Source organism: Pomacea canaliculata, linkage group LG1, assembly GCF_003073045.1.
Source record: "Pomacea canaliculata isolate SZHN2017 linkage group LG1, ASM307304v1, whole genome shotgun sequence".
NCBI classification, from domain to species: domain Eukaryota; kingdom Metazoa; phylum Mollusca; class Gastropoda; order Architaenioglossa; family Ampullariidae; genus Pomacea; species Pomacea canaliculata.
This window is the reverse complement of record NC_037590.1, coordinates 41,573,320-41,592,063: the sequence shown is the minus strand read 5'-3', so window position 1 is coordinate 41,592,063 and position 18,744 is coordinate 41,573,320. Positions and strand designations below refer to the sequence as shown.

The 18,744-nt window shown below is 42.5% G+C and overlaps 2 protein-coding genes across 2 annotated transcripts in view; one reads left to right on the top strand and one right to left on the bottom strand.

Annotated features, from left to right (window-relative positions):
- LOC112557658 (protein FAM184A-like) overlaps positions 1 to 13,567 on the top strand; it is a 57,422-nt gene extending 43,855 nt beyond the window's left edge. Inside the window, exons 10-19 of the mRNA XM_025227654.1 lie at positions 2,748 to 2,869; positions 4,201 to 4,351; positions 6,442 to 6,654; positions 7,294 to 7,447; positions 7,979 to 8,106; positions 8,636 to 8,820; positions 9,293 to 9,439; positions 9,855 to 9,972; positions 10,768 to 10,875; positions 11,385 to 13,567. Coding sequence (XP_025083439.1) covers positions 2,748 to 2,869; positions 4,201 to 4,351; positions 6,442 to 6,654; positions 7,294 to 7,447; positions 7,979 to 8,106; positions 8,636 to 8,820; positions 9,293 to 9,439; positions 9,855 to 9,972; positions 10,768 to 10,875; positions 11,385 to 11,552 — 1,494 coding nt within the window. The 3' untranslated portion in view covers positions 11,553 to 13,567. The remainder of the gene's footprint in view (positions 1 to 2,747; positions 2,870 to 4,200; positions 4,352 to 6,441; positions 6,655 to 7,293; positions 7,448 to 7,978; positions 8,107 to 8,635; positions 8,821 to 9,292; positions 9,440 to 9,854; positions 9,973 to 10,767; positions 10,876 to 11,384) is intronic.
- Positions 13,568 to 13,710: 143 nt separating this feature from the next.
- On the bottom strand, positions 13,711 to 18,541 carry LOC112557669 (probable serine/threonine-protein kinase dyrk2). Its single transcript, XM_025227664.1, has 4 exons — positions 18,172 to 18,541; positions 16,020 to 17,337; positions 15,576 to 15,769; positions 13,711 to 15,359 (listed from the first exon to the last, which is right to left on the bottom strand). The coding sequence occupies exons 1-4, from the start codon at positions 18,325 to 18,327 to the stop codon at positions 14,448 to 14,450; spliced, it is 2,580 nt and encodes an 859-aa protein (XP_025083449.1). The 5' UTR covers positions 18,328 to 18,541; the 3' UTR covers positions 13,711 to 14,447.
- Between the last annotated feature and the right edge of the window lie 203 nt (positions 18,542 to 18,744).

Genomic DNA, 18,744 nt, shown 5'->3' with positions numbered 1-18,744 from the left:
TTGCATGTTTTATTTATTTAACTTTGATTTCTATGCTGTTAGACATTTGATTATCTTAATTTGATTTCGTGTTGTTTTTATTAGCTGCAACAAGTAGTGTGTGCAGAATGCGCAGTGCAGTAGTATTAATATTATGAATATTGTTATTGTAGGTGAAAGTGCAAAGCGGAAGAGGGAGCAAGCGAGATCGCAATATACAGATACGCCAGCTTGTTAAAAACAGAAAAATTGTTGTTTTCCATGAGAACGATGTAAACACACTGATATAAACGTAGATGTAGCAAAGCCTGCAATCAAGGGAGTGTTTGAGAACAGATAAAGGACATTGGTGAGACGCGGAGAATCTGACAGGCTGCTAATTGAATGTCGGGCTTGTTGAGCGCTTCCTATTCAGGTCTTTAATGTTCCTGTTATGTCCTCGGTGTTAATGGTCATCTCCTCGGTGTGGCTGTTGATATCATCGGCGCCTCATCGTAATGTGACCTGCGCCGAGGTCCCCGGGATCAGCACTCCTGTCACGTGTGCAAGACCTCGAAGGTTGTGGTTTTACACTTGAGAGAAAGAAGGAAAAGTCTGCGTTTGCTTCCATTGTCATCTAACCTGGGAGTTCAAAACCATGCAAGCTGACGACCAGATCTACTCTTCCAGAATGTTCGGCATTTTGTTGCCAACTTGTTTGCCCATCAGGCGAGCGTTTTCTGCATGTTCGTTCCAAGTCATGTTTAAAAAAATGGGAGAGACGAGCTTACTCTGATTTGTTTGCTGAAAGAAGTAAGAGAGGAGCGGATGACGTGGTGCAGGTGCAGGCAGGGCTGTAGTGGCGCCACCTTTGTGAATTATCGCCCTTTCCCCACCTAACCAAGCGCTCATTAGCGGTCGTCAGCGAGCGATTAGCCTGGTGTTGCCTTGCGTGTAACCCGACACTGACAGTATTAAAACTTCATTTATTGTCAGCCGCAAAGCTTGCAGAATAAAACATTTTCTCTCACTCTTAAAAAATAGAGGTTAAAAAAAAAAAAGAGGCCAAAATACCCCCCCGACATTTTGTGATGTAGGCGTGCTTCCGGTTAAAGGTTACAGAGGACGAGGTTAAGTTGCTTCATCCTGCTCCTCCGATCTTACTCCTATCTCACTCCTATCTCACCGTCAGTCTGCCTGCAGCCGCCGTCTGCGTGTGTGTGTGTGGCGAGTGTGTGTGTGAGAGAGGTGTGTGTGTGTGGCGTGTGTGTGTGATAGAGAGAGAGGTGTGTGTGTTTGTTTTTCAGTAACATTTGTTGGTCCTATTTTTTAGTGCGTGATGAGGGATGGTGCTGTGTGACGACTAACAGCATGTTCTATTTATAGAGCACAAGAAAGGTAGCACTTATCTTTCCTGTTTCCGGTGGTAGCACTGTAACCTCATGGTGGTGTCCTAATCATAGCGTGTAAGTCGATGCCAGCCACTCGCAGTTTCCGTGATATACACGCATTCGGTCTGCCAGCTCTGTACTTACTCCAAATACACTTTTTTGTAAAAAAACAAGAAGAAAGTAAGGAACATGACTTGGTCTTTGTCGTCATTCCACGACTTTGTTAATAGTAAATATGTTCACAGTGATTTCCCCCAAACCCGAAGATCTCTTCTTTCCCACACCATCGTCACTTCATCACTTTTAATACCTTCTCGCCGTCCAGCACCTCATCCTCATAGTGAGGACTGCGGAGGAGGCGCTAGGCTTCGCATCTGTCAGCGAGTGACTTTAAAATGAACAGTTGAACTGATGCTGTGAATACACATGACCGTTTTGTGACTACACCTCTCTCTCTCTCTGTGCGAGGCTGTGTTCTTCTCTGGCATTGAGTCCTGTTGAAGTGACTATCGACAACGCACGCGGCGACCTCGTGTACATCCACCTCCTTCCTTCTTTCCTTCTCTTTTTCCCCTCCCCCCACCTTCGGTGTCGACGTTAAAGCTTATGACCAATGCCGGCAGTGTTTAAGAGTCAACGGTCTGTTGATTTTGCGAAGAATTAGCCACAAAACATTGTTTCTTGTTTGCCGTTTACCTTACATTTGTTTTCTGTTGCTGCTTCGTACTGCCCAAAATCTTTTCAAAAATACTAAAATAAACTGTTGTGTTAATCAAACCTTTTGAAGGAAAGGGTCTTCAGCTGTAGGACTGTGAGGGTCATCGATGTTGTGTGCGTCAGACACCGGACACCTATACTCCTCCGTGTCGGCTGTGATGCTGTTGCCGTTAGAACATGTGTGAACGTACTTAGTCGACTGCTTTGTAATCGTTCATACTTTGTCGGTTCCAGAACTGACAGATATATGTGCCTCTTGGCACATCATCGTCATTCATTGTTTTGTTTTGTTTTGGTTAGGTTTTTGTTTTGTTTGTTGTTGTTGTTGGTTTTTTTTTTTTTGGGGGGGGGGAATTGTAAAACTCTTTTTGTTCTTCTTAAAGGGAAGAGGTGTTGTTGTTGTTGTTAAAATTAGATTAATCGATCTGCTGCAATAAAGTGGCAGAAAATGAACCGCAGTTGAGCTCATCGCTTAAGAACCAATCACAGCGCGCTAACTTAACTTGGCAGAGTCAGGTAACGGGTTAGGGCAACAGGTCTTCTGGCGACGGCTTGATCGGGATTCGGAGGAGTCTTTTATTCTCAACTTCCCCTTTGTGGCTTTCTGCCGAACGTTGTGTGTCTGTCGCCACCACACAGATGATAGCTTACCTCGTTAACGCCTGTTCTCTTACCTGGCAGGTGGAACTTGACAAGCTGCAGCTTCTCTACAACACCAAGTCGGCGGAGTGGCAGCTCGAACTCAAGTCTCTCCTGGAGTCGCTGGCAGCGGAGCTGGACGCTAAATGGGCGGAAACGATGAGGTAAGCCTTAAATATGCACAAAGTCCCCCCAGCCGCACACACACACACGAGATACATTAAAACACGCACGTAGACATCTCCCCTCCTAACAGCCACACACATTAAAGAAGCATGTTGACACCCCTCCCTCCACAGAGAGAGAGAAAAAAATAGAAAGAACCACCCACAAACACACACACACACACACACGCGCGCGATATACATTAAACACGCGTGCACACACCACCTACCACACGCGCACGACACACTTTTCCTGTAAGCAACCATCATTTCTCCTAACCTACAATAGGACATTGTTGGTTGAGATGAAAGACCGCCACATCTTCGTAAGGTCAGAGAAAGATGGACGTTTGGAGATTGAAGGCAAATGGTGCGTGTCACAGAATTGCTAGGCTTGCATTTGATGGCGAATATTTTAATTTTTGTTATCAGCCTGGGGGCGCAACCCTTCTGGAGAACGAGAAACACATTTGGCTGATGAGAAATAAGCACACTGGCCTTCTTTTGGCTTTTTTATACAAATTGTCTGTAGGCTGCAGAGTTAACAAGTGTCGGTTTTCGAACGAATAGAAATCAGTTTTGTTGCCAGTTTTTATCAGTTTAAAAAATTGTGAACGAAGGGAGCTGTTATGCCTGCAGACTATCCATTAAAAAAAATTAGTCACGCAGCAGAAAGAGGTTCGTTTGGTTATGGAAGAAAATAAAAACCTCACTGTCGCTAGCTATTCTGTTTTTAGAAATCATTTAGGGAAAATAAAGAAAAGTCGTATTGTGATTTTCTGAGATGTCTGTAAATGAAAGTTAGGAAATGTCTGTGTAAGCTCTTGGGTCTTTTTAATCTCACACAAACTAGTCTTAGCTAGTCTAACTGCTGTGCCCGAACGTGCTAGTTCAGCAGTAAAACAAACTGCATGGTTTGGGTTTTTTAATAATTATTATTGAATATTCTTTCTGTATAATAGGTACGTGCATACAGCTACCTGATCACAACCTGTTGTAGTATCTCTGAAAATCAACAGACATATGACATGCTGGACATGGATAGTTCTTCCCGCCCTCCTCCTTCCACCACCAAACTACTCTCGTTTGAAGATTATGAACCCTATGTTAAAACATCTGTCTCTGTCTCTCTCCTTCTCTCTCTCTCTGAGTTTTGATGTTCAAACTTTGTATTTTTATTTTTCTTTATATTTTTATATTTCTATATTCTATATATTTTCATGCACATTTGACTGCTAGAAGGGGGATAGGGGGAGAGAAGAGGGTGTTGGGGAAGGTTGTAAGTTAACCTTGTCCTCATGACCATGTGATTGTACATGTTCGCACGGCAGGACGGAGTGCAGCAAGCTGCGACAGGAAGTCACGGCGCAGAAGGATGACGAGCGACGCGCGGCGCTGGAGCATCTGGCCCGCCTCAAGGACGAGGAGATGGTCACCGACAGGGCGGGCCTGGCCAGCCACATCACCTACCTCAAGGGACAGGTATGTACCGCTAACCGCTTGCTTGTGATGCCGTAGGAGGCAACACCAGTCGGCCAACTTTGGTGCTGGGCAACACCAGTGCCGTAAGCTCACTCCACGTCACGGCTGTAAGCTCACTTCACGTCACGGCTGTAAGCTCCCTCCACGTCACGGCTGTAAGCCTTCTCGGTGTATGTAGGTCTCGCAAGCCCCAGTGCGCACGGCACACAGCCATTTACACCGTTATTGCCGAAAACGAATACATAAAGAAAGGCGGCAATGTCAAAGGCTGATGAACGCGTCCGGACGAAAGACGATGAGATCCGATTCGAAAAACAACTTCATTGGCGAAGAAAGAAAACAAACGTAAGACGATTCCCGTCAGCCGCTGACAGAAGGTTATCACGATCTTTTCTGTCTTTTTGAACTGTGGCGGCCGCCCGACGAGGTGCGAGTCACGCCTGCGCAACACTCGCAGATTACCGCAAAGGCGATGCCACGCTCCACACGGCTCCTCTCCGTCCTCGCCAGTTATCTCGAAAGATGAAAGCAGGGTGGCGGGAAAACTGTCGAGAGAGAAGTGTAGAGCTATCGTTAGGTGACAGCGTCATTTCATCTTCAGCCGACAGCTTAGCGTCCTGTTACACAGGCAGAACGACTATCACTTTCCACCCCCTACCCGTGACCTTCCTTGGGTGGAGCTAGCTTCGCTGGGCCAATAACTCGTTGAACTTTGTGACTTCTGCCACGGTACGTGGAGCACTAATGGGTGGATCATCTGGCACCTATCGCACGCGAGTCCTTCCAGCCACAGGCTGCCGCGGAACGAAGTCAGCCTTGTTATTTCCCAGATTTAAAAAAATATTTATGATAGTAAACACGTGCCTAACCTGTCAGCCAGCATGGGGGCGACAGAAGCGGCAGGATTGTCGCAATATACAGATACAGCAGGAACGCCACCCAGCGCCATATTTTCTCCTCCCCCAATCCCCAACCAACCCGATATTGCCACCGCGGCACCTGTGAGTGATTTGTATGCACATTCCCACAGCTCTCTTGTCTGTGTGTGGTTTGGACTGTTTAGGTGTTTAGGATAATCAGTGTTATCAGTTTTAGTGATTTATTGTACTTCATTTGTGTAGAGATTCCTCCCCCCATGCAGTGTGGGAAACTATGGTTACAGTACTGAAGCTGTCGACTCTTCTGGGATGATGCCCACTCCCACCCCATTGCCACCCCACTTCTTCGCTTTTGTGTACAAGAGTGGGACAGAGAGAGAGAGGAGGGAGTGTCACGTTCTTGGGTCTGTTTTTCTGATTTCCAGGCAGTTTTCATATTTCCACTTTTCTCACCAATTCCAGAAGTCATTAGTTAGCACTGCTAGTGACATTGTTGATGTATTTATTAGGATATTGAATATATCTTTGCTCATAGTTTTGCCTGCCCCATCCACTACAACTATTGGAATATGTTGAAGTAGAATTTTGTGTTCTTTCTTTTGCTTTTTCTAGCTTTTTTTCTTTATTGACAACCCAGTTTGACAAGTGCATGACAAGATATGTATTTTCTTTACTCTTCATGATTTAGTGAACAATTTAAGGTCTAAAAAAAATATGCATACTCATCAAGGTTTAGTGAATCATTTACAGTCCAAAATCCCATGTGAACTCATTAAAGGATGAGTAGGAAATGCAGAACTGTAAAGAGTTAAACAGTCAGAGGCAACTAAGTGATGATAGTGTACAGAGTGAGACAAAAGTTTGCCTTCACAAATGTTCACATTATTTAACAAGAAATATGCTATTTCCTGTCTCCCGTTGGCTGTGGCTTTCTGATGCTAACATATCTATGTACATTTGTGATACTAGCAGTTATCTATTTTCTCTATCTTTGTGCTTAGGTTTGTAGCCTTCTGTCTCAATATCTTGACAGTGAGAAGGGGAATTGCTGGTGTTCATGCCTATTTTGAAAAATAATACCTTTTTCTCAGTTCGGCCAAGCCATTTGTAAAACTAGTGGTTCTTTTTAAACTCTTGCTAAGAACTAATGCTGCAGGAGTAGAGTGCACAAATAACTTTCCATCCATCTACTGGCATGATTTTACTGTGTAGGTGTCTGAACTTAACCACAAGCTTGACCTTGCACACTCGTCGCGGGAAGATGACAAGAACAACATGCAGGCAGCTCTGGAGGTGGAGAGGGCCAGGCTGGAGGCAGAACTGCACAAGGCGCAGCAGGATCATAAGGTAGCAGTCCAGGAGCTTGAAGAGAAGCACCAGAACTCCCTCCTCCAAACCATACAGCAAAAAGATGCTGAGAGAGAGGTCAGTTGGCAAGACTTTCTAGGCCATTCTGAATACAGTATGAAGAGTAGGTATCTAATAAAAAATATATACATAGAAAATGCCAAGAACTTGCTACAAAAGAATGTTAGTGTTTAGTCAGGGCATCCTGTCACTAGAGACTTTGTTTCTGTTAGAGCACATGCTATAACCTTTTGAAGGATCTGTAGCCATTCAGATTTAAGAATTATGGCATGGGACAGTGTGGATTTTTAGTTTTAGAAAAAGATTTTGGTTTTTTTGTTTGTGAGAGATGATATGTCACAGCTGGTCCAGTTTATGTACTTTTGTGGGGAACTATAAACAGACCCAAAAAATATAAAAGACAATGATGCAAAGGAGTGCTGAATAGGAGGATGGCATGTTGAATACAGGTAAAGAGGAGAGAATAGGGGTGGCATGTAGAATACCAGGGAAGATAAGAGAATTTGAATGGCACATAAAGTACCACTGAAGAGAGAATATAGATGGCATATAGAATAGCAGTAAAGAGAAGAGTGTACTGATGGCATGTAGAAAACCAGTGATGAGAGAATGGGAACATATATGAATGCATACACAGTGTGATAGAAGGTAGGAGAGATAGGGTGTACGGTACATGGGTACACTTGTAATTCACAGGAAGGGGAGAAGGCATTGAAAGCAATCCACTTGGAAGACATGCAGGCTCAGCTGTCAGCACACAAGCTGGCCTTGGTGGCCGCAAAAGAGGAGGCAGAACAGCTTCTGAAGGCCCGACTGAAGGATGTGCAAGAAGCCCACTGCCTGAAGCAAGGCAAGTACATTCTACAACAGGTATCACATATCATTGACTCTGGAGGCAAGAGAGAAGGGAATAGCAGGGACAGCATTGTGTTTTGGCATGACAGAAGGAGTGGTTGGTAAATATGGAGTGTGAGGAGTGTTCTGCTAATTAAACTTGTTCACACAATCCACAACTGTGCACCTCTTTGTAAATGTATGTGTGGGTAGGAACACCTACATGTCATTCATTCTTATTATTTCCTGTGGTCCAGATGACATTAGCACGTTCTTGCTTATAGATTTTCTAAAGCCTCATTTTGATTACACATGAGGAAGATGTCGGGAAAGATCTAGATAAGTGGTGTGGATGATTGTGTTCGCTTATGGGTTTTCTAAATCTTGTATGCAGAAGTGAGTAGTGTTTGTGCAACTTAACACTTATGTATTCATTAAAGAGTCTGTCTTATTATTTCAGTCCCTAGCTCTCATATGTTGTTTGTACATATTCTCTATTCTCTTGCATATTTTATGATTGTCATGCCATGTGTATACTTAATTCCAGGCCAACTGCAGACTGAGCTAGAGGAGAGGCATGAGGAAATCTTAAGAAAAGTGCAGAGGGATCATGCCTCTGTCATACAGGCGGCCCGTTTGGAGCTAGACAGAGCTGTGGAGATCTCTAAACAGAAGGCAAGCAGACATCAAGCTTCAACAATGTTCTCATTCACCATGTTATAACCATTTTCCCCATGTCATGGAGAAATAAGTTTCATTCAACTGCTTTTGTTTACTTTACTGAGATAAACTGAATTCTCTTGAAATTTATTTCTAAAAGTTTTATGGTTATGTATATGTGAATCATTTTGTCTGTTGTACATAATGACCTTTTTTGTCTTGTGTTGTAGTGCAAAAGAATGGTTTTGTCCTGTTGATTTTGTGTGTAGGTCTTTGTTGGGGCACTTATTAAAGTTACTGCTTTTGCATGTACTTTGCCACTTTGTTTAAAACAAGTTTGTTCTCATTACCTTGTTTACTTTTAAATATCTGTTGTCCCCTCGTCTTGTGTGCTTTTCATGAAGGTATTCACTTTGTCAGCCATACAGATATTTCACTATTTGTTTGATCTATTCATGATCTGAGTGATGTTGACCATCTGCTGAAGTGTTTGTATTAGTGTGTTCAGGTGCACATATATTTATGTATGCTTGTATGGTGACAGACACGTGATCACCAGCTGCAGGTGCAGGAGCTGCAGGAAAATATCAGTCAGCATGAGACACACATCGTCAAGCTCAAGGATGAAGTCAGGAAGCTGCAGGCAGGCATCAGCTCACTTAATGTCATCATCGTTCAGAAAGATCACGATGCTCAGCAAGCACAGGTTGATGCAAAAGAACATCTGAGGTAATTTACTTTGAATTACTTTCTCATCTCTCTTGCCGCCTTGTAGTCTTGTATTAGCCCACTTAATGTGAACAGTTTAACACACTTGATTCAGTGGGGGGAAAAATTTGCAAGCATTTACTTTTTTAGTGTGAAAATGTGTGTTACATTAACTAACACAACAGCTATAGATAATGTGTGACCTTTAGCTGCTTTGTTACATGGAAACATTAAAAAACATATATATAACCAGAATGACACAAGATAATATGTGTATATGAATACAAGGTAACCAAAGATGTGTGTAATGTGCTCTTTTGTGTAGATTGAAGTGAAAAGGGATGGTGTGTGCGAGAGAGAGAGAAATTATTTCAACATGTATATGTATTATCTCTATATATTACTAGTACGAACACTATCTAAAATTGCCCTTGTGGATAAATAAAGTTGTAATGCATTGTTGTATGTAATTTAAACTTCTTCATGTCTGCAGACAAGTTGAAGAACAGTTAAAGAAGGAACAAATTAGAGCATTGGATAACCAGGCTGCTGACCACAAGCATGAACATGAGATGATGATCGTACAGTTTAACAAAGCACAGGAAATTCTCAAAGATAAAATATCAGAGCTTCAGATACTGTGAGTGATAAGCTCAAAATGTATCAGGGCAGTTTAATTCATGATTTTTATGTCTTCTTTTAATTTTTGGGGAGAGGATGATTGTTGTACAGAGAGAAAACATATCTGTAAAATATGCTACTGTGGTTGAATGAAGCACACCTATTTATCTATAAAAATTTATTCATATCTTTACCTGATAATAAGTAGACCTTGATTTTCAGACATAGTGATAACCATTCTGAAAAAATTATGTCATCTAAGCAGTTCATATGTATGCACTAAATTTGACAACAATGAAAATAGGAAAAGGCTAGCTTAGTCTCTGGGAATCTTACACCCAAAGTATGACCATCATTAAACAGATTGAAATGTGGAGTACATCCTGTTCTTTGCTTAGTATTAAGCTCTCTTTTCTCATACTTTTCATATTTAGACTTTTGGAAGCTGAAGAGCGGTACCGCCAGAGAGATTCCCGTCCCGAAGACCTGGAGCTTATCCACCAACTGAGACTGGAAGTACAGGAGAGAGAACTACGAGTTGCACAACTCATTGTGAGTGCACCTCATTTATGTCCGAGTTTCCTTGTTTCTTGCATTTCCTGTCTTATGATTTTAGTACCATAATTGTGGTAAAGTGTGGCTAGTAATGAGTAATGAAATATGTATCTTAGTCTTTGTCCAGCGTTTACAGTAAAACATGAAATATAACAATATATATATCAGTATATTGCTGAATTTCTTCATTTGTTTCCTATTTAATAATAATAATAAATACAAAATTTGTAAAGCGCATATTTACACTCCTAAGGAACATGCTCTTAGCACTTTAGAACAAGAACGAAACATGAACAGCATACGAGGGACAGGAAAACAAACAAATAACATATGAACTATAAAAGAATAAAACCGTACTAAACAAAGAATAAAATTGAAATCAGTAAACACAAAGAGGAATCAAATAACAAGAACAAGAGCTGAGAGTAACATGATATTGGAAAAGGAAGGATGGGAAAAAGGACTAGCATTATGGAAAAGATTGTTAATAGTAATAGTGGGAATTTATAAAGCGCAATATCTTTTGCGCTGAACAAGATCATGAAATAGTAACAGAGATGTAGAACAAGTTAACAAAAAGTAACAAAGATGTAGAACAAAATCATGAAATAGTAACAAATATGTCAAAGGAAGAACAATGCGAGGACTTGCTGCATTCCGACAGTATTTACATGCATACTGTTGACATTTGCCAGTCTTGCTAAAAAGTCAGTGATGAAAGTTTCTGTTTTTCAGTATCAAATTCATGTTATAGTTATTTTTTTATTTTGTACACATACTTTTGTTGTGCAGGAGGAGAAGCGGTTTTATCAGTTGGAGCTGGTCAACAGGGAAACAAATTTCAATAAAGTTTTTAGTTCTTCCCCAAATGTAGGCCTCCTTAACCCCCTGCAGCTCAAGGTCAGTACTAGCTATGAGGGAATAATGCATGATTGCATCTTCCGACTTCATCTACTTATGCCTGTGAAGATGAACATACAGTGACCTTGTACTACCATTCTGGCTGTTTTACATTTCTGTGCATAGAAGCACATGCACACAGAAACAGAAAGTGCTATTTTGGCAGCATCTCTAAGTTTACAGAATATCAGATTCGATATTTATTTTATTTGGAGTTTATTTAAAATATACAAAATTTGTCCAATATTGTATTTTTTCTTGCATAATATTTTCTACTTTAAATATGTGTCTGTGTGTGCACACATGTGTAAGAGAAAAGGACAAAAATACATTTATTGTTCTTTGGACTATTTGAAGATATTTTTATTAATCACAATTTGTTTTTAAAAAAGTAGTCATCACCACTAGACTTCTTTTTCAAACCTAACAGCAATTAACATCATCTTTCTTGTCAATCTTCTTGTCAGGATCATCATATCCTGTAATGTAGGAAGTTGCTTTGTTTGCAGAACAAGAAGAAGGGAGCGGAGGGTGTACCTGCCAAATATTTGAGTGCACCCTCTCTTGGAGCGCCTACCCGACTTGATCCACTCCCTGGCTCGCCCATGCATGACAGCATCCTCAACCCCACCAAGCCCCTGCCACAACCTGCCTTCACAAAAAAATTTGTTAGATGAATAGTTCCTTCTAACATATAAATACGAAAGTCTTTTTCCAAGACCCATAGGATACTGAACTTTTTTAAATTCTAAAGTAAAAATTCCACTTCAATTAGATACAGACAAATGCTAAAACTTTCAATCAGGTTCCCCTATGGAATGGAATAATCAGATCAAGATCACAGCAGTCTGTGTGTTGGTATTAGATGTTCGTTCTGTAACTTATGAAGATTTGTTTTCAGGTAAAACATTCAATGGTAATGAAATCAAAGAGAGACTAATAGAAGATGCCTGACCTTGGAGAGCTGGTGTGTCCCTGAGCAACATGGCTACAAATGTAACTTTGGTTTGGCAGACTTAAAACTTCTTAAAACTAGTATCAAAAATCCATTCCCCAGTGGCTTTCATTTCCAGCAAGTACCATAGTTGATGACTGTATGTGGTATGCTTGGTACAACTGTCCTTAATTAAGGAGAAATGTGCTGTCATTTGACTGTAAACAAAGTCAAAATATAGCAGGATTTACCTAGCAGCATCTGGTCAAATCCACAAAGAGATGAATTTATCTGTAACTCTGGAAACACTTCATTTTAGTTGTCTGTTCTTGTTTTGGTCTTATATTTTCATTCTGTCAGAAATTATGTCAACAAAACTTTGTCTTTGTGAACAAGCTCCCTTTCTGTAAATTTTACTTAATGACTTCTCTTGAAAAACTACTTCCTATTTCTGTGTTTGATTTTTATATCTGATTTTTCCCCCTCTTCCTCACTTTGTTATGGCTTTTTTGAATTTCTAGCATGCTAATGATTTTGCTTCCATGTGTTATAGGTAGCAGAATCCCATTTTTAGCCTTTGCCATCAGGCCAGTTGAGGACTGTTTAAAATTCCATATACCATTTTTTCCAGATTTTTTGTCTGTTGTCAGTGTAGCAAGAAAAACCATTTTCTGACATAAACTGTCCAGTATTGTTATGTAATAGATACTTTTCTTATGCAGACTGTGAACCTCTGATTGCATGAAAGTAGGAGACAGATTGGCGAATGGAAGAAAGTACCTTTTATGTGATTCTGAAAATCATCATCACATGTAAACATTGAAAGTCCCAGTCAGTTTGCTGACAGTATTCAGTGTCATATTTATGAAGCCCTAGAGTCTACTGTCTGTTATGGTTGTGTGAAGTTTGTGTTTATCTTTGTGCATGCATGTGTGTGTTTTTATAGCATACACATGAAAAAACTTGCACTCGTGTGGGTGAGCTAAAAAGAAACTGTGTGCCTGTGCAGTTATGCCGGTCTGTAGTTCTTTTTCTTGAGTGACTCATGGACAGAAAGATGTCTTTTTACGCAAAGATCTTTATTTTTTTACTCATCTCCAAAGCCAGTTTGTATATACAGTTGTGTGTATTATACACTGTTGACATCTGTTTCTTAGTTCCATAAATCTGCTGCTGATACAAGTGTGCCAATATTTTTTCCTGACTCCGTCCTCTTATACCATATTGACATTTTACAAAATGGGCTGTTTTTGCTTTTATACATTTATTAGGTGATAAAGATTGTCTTTTTCAAATATTAACCCATGTTTTACCTTTGATCTGATCTTGGTGAACTTGACGCACAATGTTGATACCCTAAAGTGGTTACTTTTCTTGCTGAAAGAGATTTGAGTTTATAGGTGGCTAGGTTCTTCATCCCTGATCCCTTTTATTTTCCCTAAAGAAAAATCTTTATCTCTCTAATGTTACCTATGACTGAGATTTTCTTGTTTAGAGGGTATTTCTATGATGATTACTGGTAGATGCATATTCTTGTGTGTAAGGACTTGTAAATCTCCCTGTAGCATTTTATAGTTGTATTTACTGTATTTTCCGGTGTATTTTCTATGTCTTAATGACTTCTAAGGAAACTTCAAAGATGGGTCTTGGCATCCCACACTATATGACAAATCATAAAGACTTTATTTTTCAGACACTGCATGGACTGATTGCTTTTTACCTCCTGTGATCTATATAATAAAAATTTCTAAAACTAAATCACATTGGATATTAATTTATTAACACTAAAATATTGATCCTACTTACATTCACAAAAAACTGTTTCATAAATAATCTGGTACATAATTGTTCATTCTCTGCATACATTGTTTTTTGCTTTTTCTACCTATGACTATTCAGTTGTTTTCCTCCTCTGATGATAGCAAACATGGAATGATTGCATTGCTCTCAATGTGAACGCTCCTTGCTAATGTAATCTGAAAGATAATCTGAAAGGCTTAGTTACTCTGTAGTGTCATTGTGTGAAAGCCATATAAATTGTAAAATATCACAGTTGTATACCTGAGAATCCATGTAGCTGCCATGCAAACATCGGACAGTCTATATTCTATAAGAATCTCCACTCTCATCTTAACATCCCATTCTTAATGAGTCTGGTTTCTGCTGCTTTTTGTTGAAAGATGTCTCAAAAAAATTGGAAGCATCCAGAATATCTTCTTTAGGATACAATTCCAAGCTTTTGTGGTAAAATTGATTGTTTTAAATTAGATTTTGTAATCTCTTTGAAGCAAATTTGTCTCCACATCCAGTGGTACTAACTTTAAGCTTCACAAACAAAAATGTGATCTTGGATCACGTGACAATAAGAAAGCCAAACCGTAGTATTGAAGAAGGGAGCACCATTTCACCATAAATATTTAAAATAACATCAACGTCTGCCCGAACATAATCACGATATGATATCTAAAGTTTCACTGGCCCATAGGATGACACAAGCTGTGATTAGCCAGCGAGGGCTCGGGTTGGCGCGAAGCGGAGTAGCTAACCCTAACATGTAGACGTTGTGACCTCATCTAGGTCTGAAGTCTACTGTTCTGATCTTCCGTCAACTTTCGCCATGGCAATGAGGACCACATTCTCACCGGAAGGACTGCGGGTAATAAGCTGCTGGATACAGCAGGGGTGAACAGTTGAAAGCTGGATTCATGTCCCCTTGATATTTTATCGCCTTCAGAGGGGAATCAGGGGTCAGGGCCGATGTTACACTGGACCTTGCTGGAGTTGCACCAGACAAGGTGGAGGAGGCTTGGGCATTGTGCAGCGCCGTTGAGGTCTGGTACGATTGCTGCATGCAGGAATGAGATGTCAGGGGAGGTAGATAGAAGAAAGTCGATGCTCCTGACGACAACGTCAATGAAGGAGAAATCAATGACGGCGCATCAGGAAAATGAAAGATAGGTTGATGGTGAAGAGAAAAGATGGAAGGAACATTGGGAGGCTGCGAACCCGTGGACAGGCCAGCGTAAGGCTGGACTGTGCTGAACGACTCTGTGCAAGGCCTCCGTGACTGACTAGTGATGTCACCATTGGCAGAGCAGCCATCAATGTCGCTGCTGTTGTCACCAGTCATTTCTTCAGAAACTGGCGACGCCTCCCCCCGCGCCTGTTTCGTGCGAGCCACCCCGTCCTGTGTGCGGGTCAACCGGTCGACGGGCAAGGGCAAGGACGAAGGCGCTGCGAAGGAACCAAGTGGATGCTGTAGGACCTGGAATAGCGGAAGTGACGATACTGATGACGTCATGTAGGTAAAAGGCAACGCCGTTGACGTGGAGGACCACGCCGCCAGTCTGCAGACGTTTGTTGGCATGGTCGGACGAGCACCGATGGCGGGACGACCTGCGGGCTGCACGTGGGGCTCCGCGCGGTCGGCAGAATACTTGTGCACCACCATGTTGGTCAGGTCCCGGATGTTGATCCCGCCGGTGGGCATGCCTTCAGCCTTGTTCTCCCGCTTGTCCTTCATGCGGCGATTTTGAAACCATGTCTTCACCTGAGAAAACGAATTGACAATCAGTCACTACCTGTTTCTTCTGGCAGAAATAGTAATGGACGCTTTAGTCGTCGTCATTCCAGTCATTGTGCTGGTGGTGGTAGTAATGATAGCAAGAGAAAACGAAGAACAGGCTCAAAAAAAAAAATAAATAAATAAATTAAGAAGAAATTTCAAAAGGAAGGTGAAGGGGGTTCAAAGTCAAAAGAAGCGAACCTGTATCTGGAGTAGTCCAACGGTCTTGGCAAATCCCGCTCGCTTGTAGGGGGGCAGGTACTTGTTGGCGCTGTACTCTCTCTCCAGGGCAGACAACTGAGCTTTGGTGAACTTTGTGCGATGCTTTCGTTTACTTTCGCCAGACGCATCATCGGTGCCTTCATCACACACACTCCCCAACTCATTGTCTGTACCTGCAGACGATGACGTCAGTGCTTACAATGAAATAAAAAATACTTTACCCCGCACCCCGCAAAAATGTCAAACGTGCCCCTGAAACAGGTAGATGAGGATGATAAGACAACAACAATAAAATTATTATTACAAGTATATTTTCAACGATATGCTTTTAAAGAAGTTTAATGTATTAGCCGCCTCAAAATAAAAAATGGTGTGGGCTGGAGGTTAGGAGGAGGGGGGGGGGCTATAGGAGAAAAAACTCACGTGACTGGCGGGGGGACTGTAGTTGTGGATTTTTCCTCTTCGCTGTCAATTTTCTCCTGTTGCTGCTGCGGGTTCGTTTCGCGCGTTCGTCGGAGTTTGTCGATGTTGTCAAAAAAGATTTCTCGTTTTCTTTCTTCGGTTCATCAGAGGCAGGGACATCCAGGATCGAGGTCACGTGATTCTCACAGGACATATTGCCGGTCGTTTGGCTTGAACTGTCCAGAAGTGAGGGATTGGATTCCGAGGACAGCGGATCTGGGGTGGAGCTAGTTAGTGATGGGGATGCTGCTGGTGATGATAATGAGGAGAAGGAGGATGAGGATGAAGAGGATGATGAGGATGATATGGAGATGTTCAATTGAGGAGTCACTGGAGAAAAGTCTGTGATGTAAGGGGTGAGAATTGGAGACATCGAGGAACAGAAAAAGGTTGGTTCGGCAGTAAAGTCCGGAGTGTGAAGACTAGCCGGAGAATCGAGCCATTGACTATCAACGAGAGGCACCGGGGTTGACCGAGAGAGCAGGTTGACTTGCGAGTTCAAGGTTACCTGCGGCAGGTGTTGCTCCAAGGTGAGCTGCGGAGGTGGAGTCCCTGGAATCAATGTTTGTTCACAGTTTATTGGTGTTCTCGATTTGGATTCCGTCTCAACGCTTGTTGACGTGACGGCCTGCGGTGGTTCGCAAGGAACAGCTCTTCCCTGATCCAGGGTCAGGCAGGTGGGCGGACGGACAGGTGGGTGGACGGAGGGCTGGCGCCCCTTGCTTCTGGCTGCGTCGCAGAGCAACTCGAAGGCGGAGTCGTGAGAAACTTCGTCTCCCTCCCGGCCGCTGCAGCAGGCGGAGACGTCGACGTTCGTTGATGACGTCATCATCTTCGGCATCGCCGCGCCGCGTTCTTCGGGAGAGAGAAACATCTCGTCCCCACTCCCTGCGTGCGAGAGTCCTGTCCCGATGCCCTGGTCCGCGGCGTGGGAGGTTGGCCCGGTTGGTGAGCCTGCTGGCTGGGGCATGAGGGCAGGGGAAGAGGGCGGAAGTGTGGTCACAGGCAGGGCACAAGGCGGGGACATACTGCAGCCACTTGTAGCTGCTGACTGGCACAGAGACATGACATCGCAGTTGACTGTGGAGTACCTTAGTCTGGGTGGTGACTGGAGCTCAGGCAGGACGCCGTAGTCAGCGTAGTGAATGCAAGAGTCACTCGGGCTGGGTGGTGACTGACACACAGGTGGGTCCCTGCAGGGGATCATGGGATGGGTTGCACTGCTTTTGGCAAGGTAATCTATGGTGAAGGGCTGTCTTTTGAACGCCACCTCTGATATCTGTAGAATAAAGAGAACAAACTGTAAGACACGGAGTAGTATAAAACAAACAAACAAACAAACAAAACCCCAAAATAAAGAAAGGACAGGTGTTGCTTGCATTTTCTTGGTCTCATAACCTGCGGCTTAGGTTTCGAAAATACCAGAGCGACATCTATGCTCATTACAGACTAATTGGTTTCCTCTACTTACCGCGCGGACAAGTCGCTTGCCGCGGTCCCAGTCAGATGGTGGAGATGTACTGTACCTCTCCATTGTCGAAACTGAGAAGGATCATAATGGGAAAGTCGACCACTCTGCTTTCATTCCAGGAACCCTGACTCCCTTGTACTTTTGTATGGGAAGACACGCGTGACACCCGTGCTAACTATCATTATTATTATAAGAATTACAAAAGTTTTTATGATTTACAAGCCTGTGGGAAACGGTTACAATCGATGTTTGCGTTTGATTAAAACACCAGACAGCTCGAAATGTCTTCACCAGTCCGTCAGGCTTGGAGTGTTTGCACCACAACATGTCGAAACAGAAGTCCTTACCCTTTCACACAGTGAGCTAGAAAGCTCGTGGGCTCTGCTCATTAGACTTCTGTCATCAGAGCTGGTGTAAACAACTGTAATGAACTGCTGGTTGTGTAAGTGTGTGTGAGTATGATGCTGTATGTGAGCTTTACGACTGACTTTATATGTAATGTAAAGAAAACAACAACATACACACACAATCACCACACACGCTGCTTTGGCATTGGTCTAAGAAATGCGACCTTTCACAAGAAAACAAAAGGCCATGAAACTTATTTATAAACTCTGAACTTAAAATAAAATATTCACTTACCTGCATTAGTTCCAGCGAAGGCTCGATTTGGACTGGAGACTGGTCATGTAAATGGCTAGATGCTGAAATCAAATCGGATTCATCATGACCTGCAAAGATCTTCTCTTCCATGTGCATCGGAAACAACTCGAGGTCACTGAATTTATATGAAGACATATATGTAGCTTCAAAGTATTCACAAGAACTTCAAATAAAATTCCCAAATCACTTCCAGGTATGGCTTCAAATGAACACAGTGTTGCAGAGTGACCTACAAATGTTATGAGATTTCTCTCAAATATCACTGCGATTTTAGGCTCTGCTGTGTTTTAGGTCGACACCCGCTACACCACTTGGGTACGAAGGACTTGCCCTGACTGTCGAGGTCTTTATATCGACACCGTCGGTTTCGCTTGGGTGGCCTTCTCGGGTACTGAACGACAGCCTACGGGCACGTTGACCTGTCTCGTTGACCTGTCAATCACACTAATCCCCATTACGGATGGGCAAGAGTGTGGCGGGGGAGGTAAATAATCCGCACCCTCCACCCCTCCCTCCTGTAGTCAGGCAAAGTCGAGATGACCTCAGGCGTCA

Coding starts and splice junctions, on each gene's coding strand:
- LOC112557669 (XM_025227664.1), bottom strand. CDS start 18,327: ATGTCTTCATATAAATTCAGTGACCTCGAGTTGTTTCCGATGCACATG. Junction 15,770..16,019: donor ACAGTCCCCCCGCCAGTCAC/GTGAGTTTTTTC, acceptor CATCGTCTGCAG/GTACAGACAATGAGTTGGGG. Junction 15,360..15,575: donor TTGGACTACTCCAGATACAG/GTTCGCTTCTTT, acceptor TCGTTTTCTCAG/GTGAAGACATGGTTTCAAAA.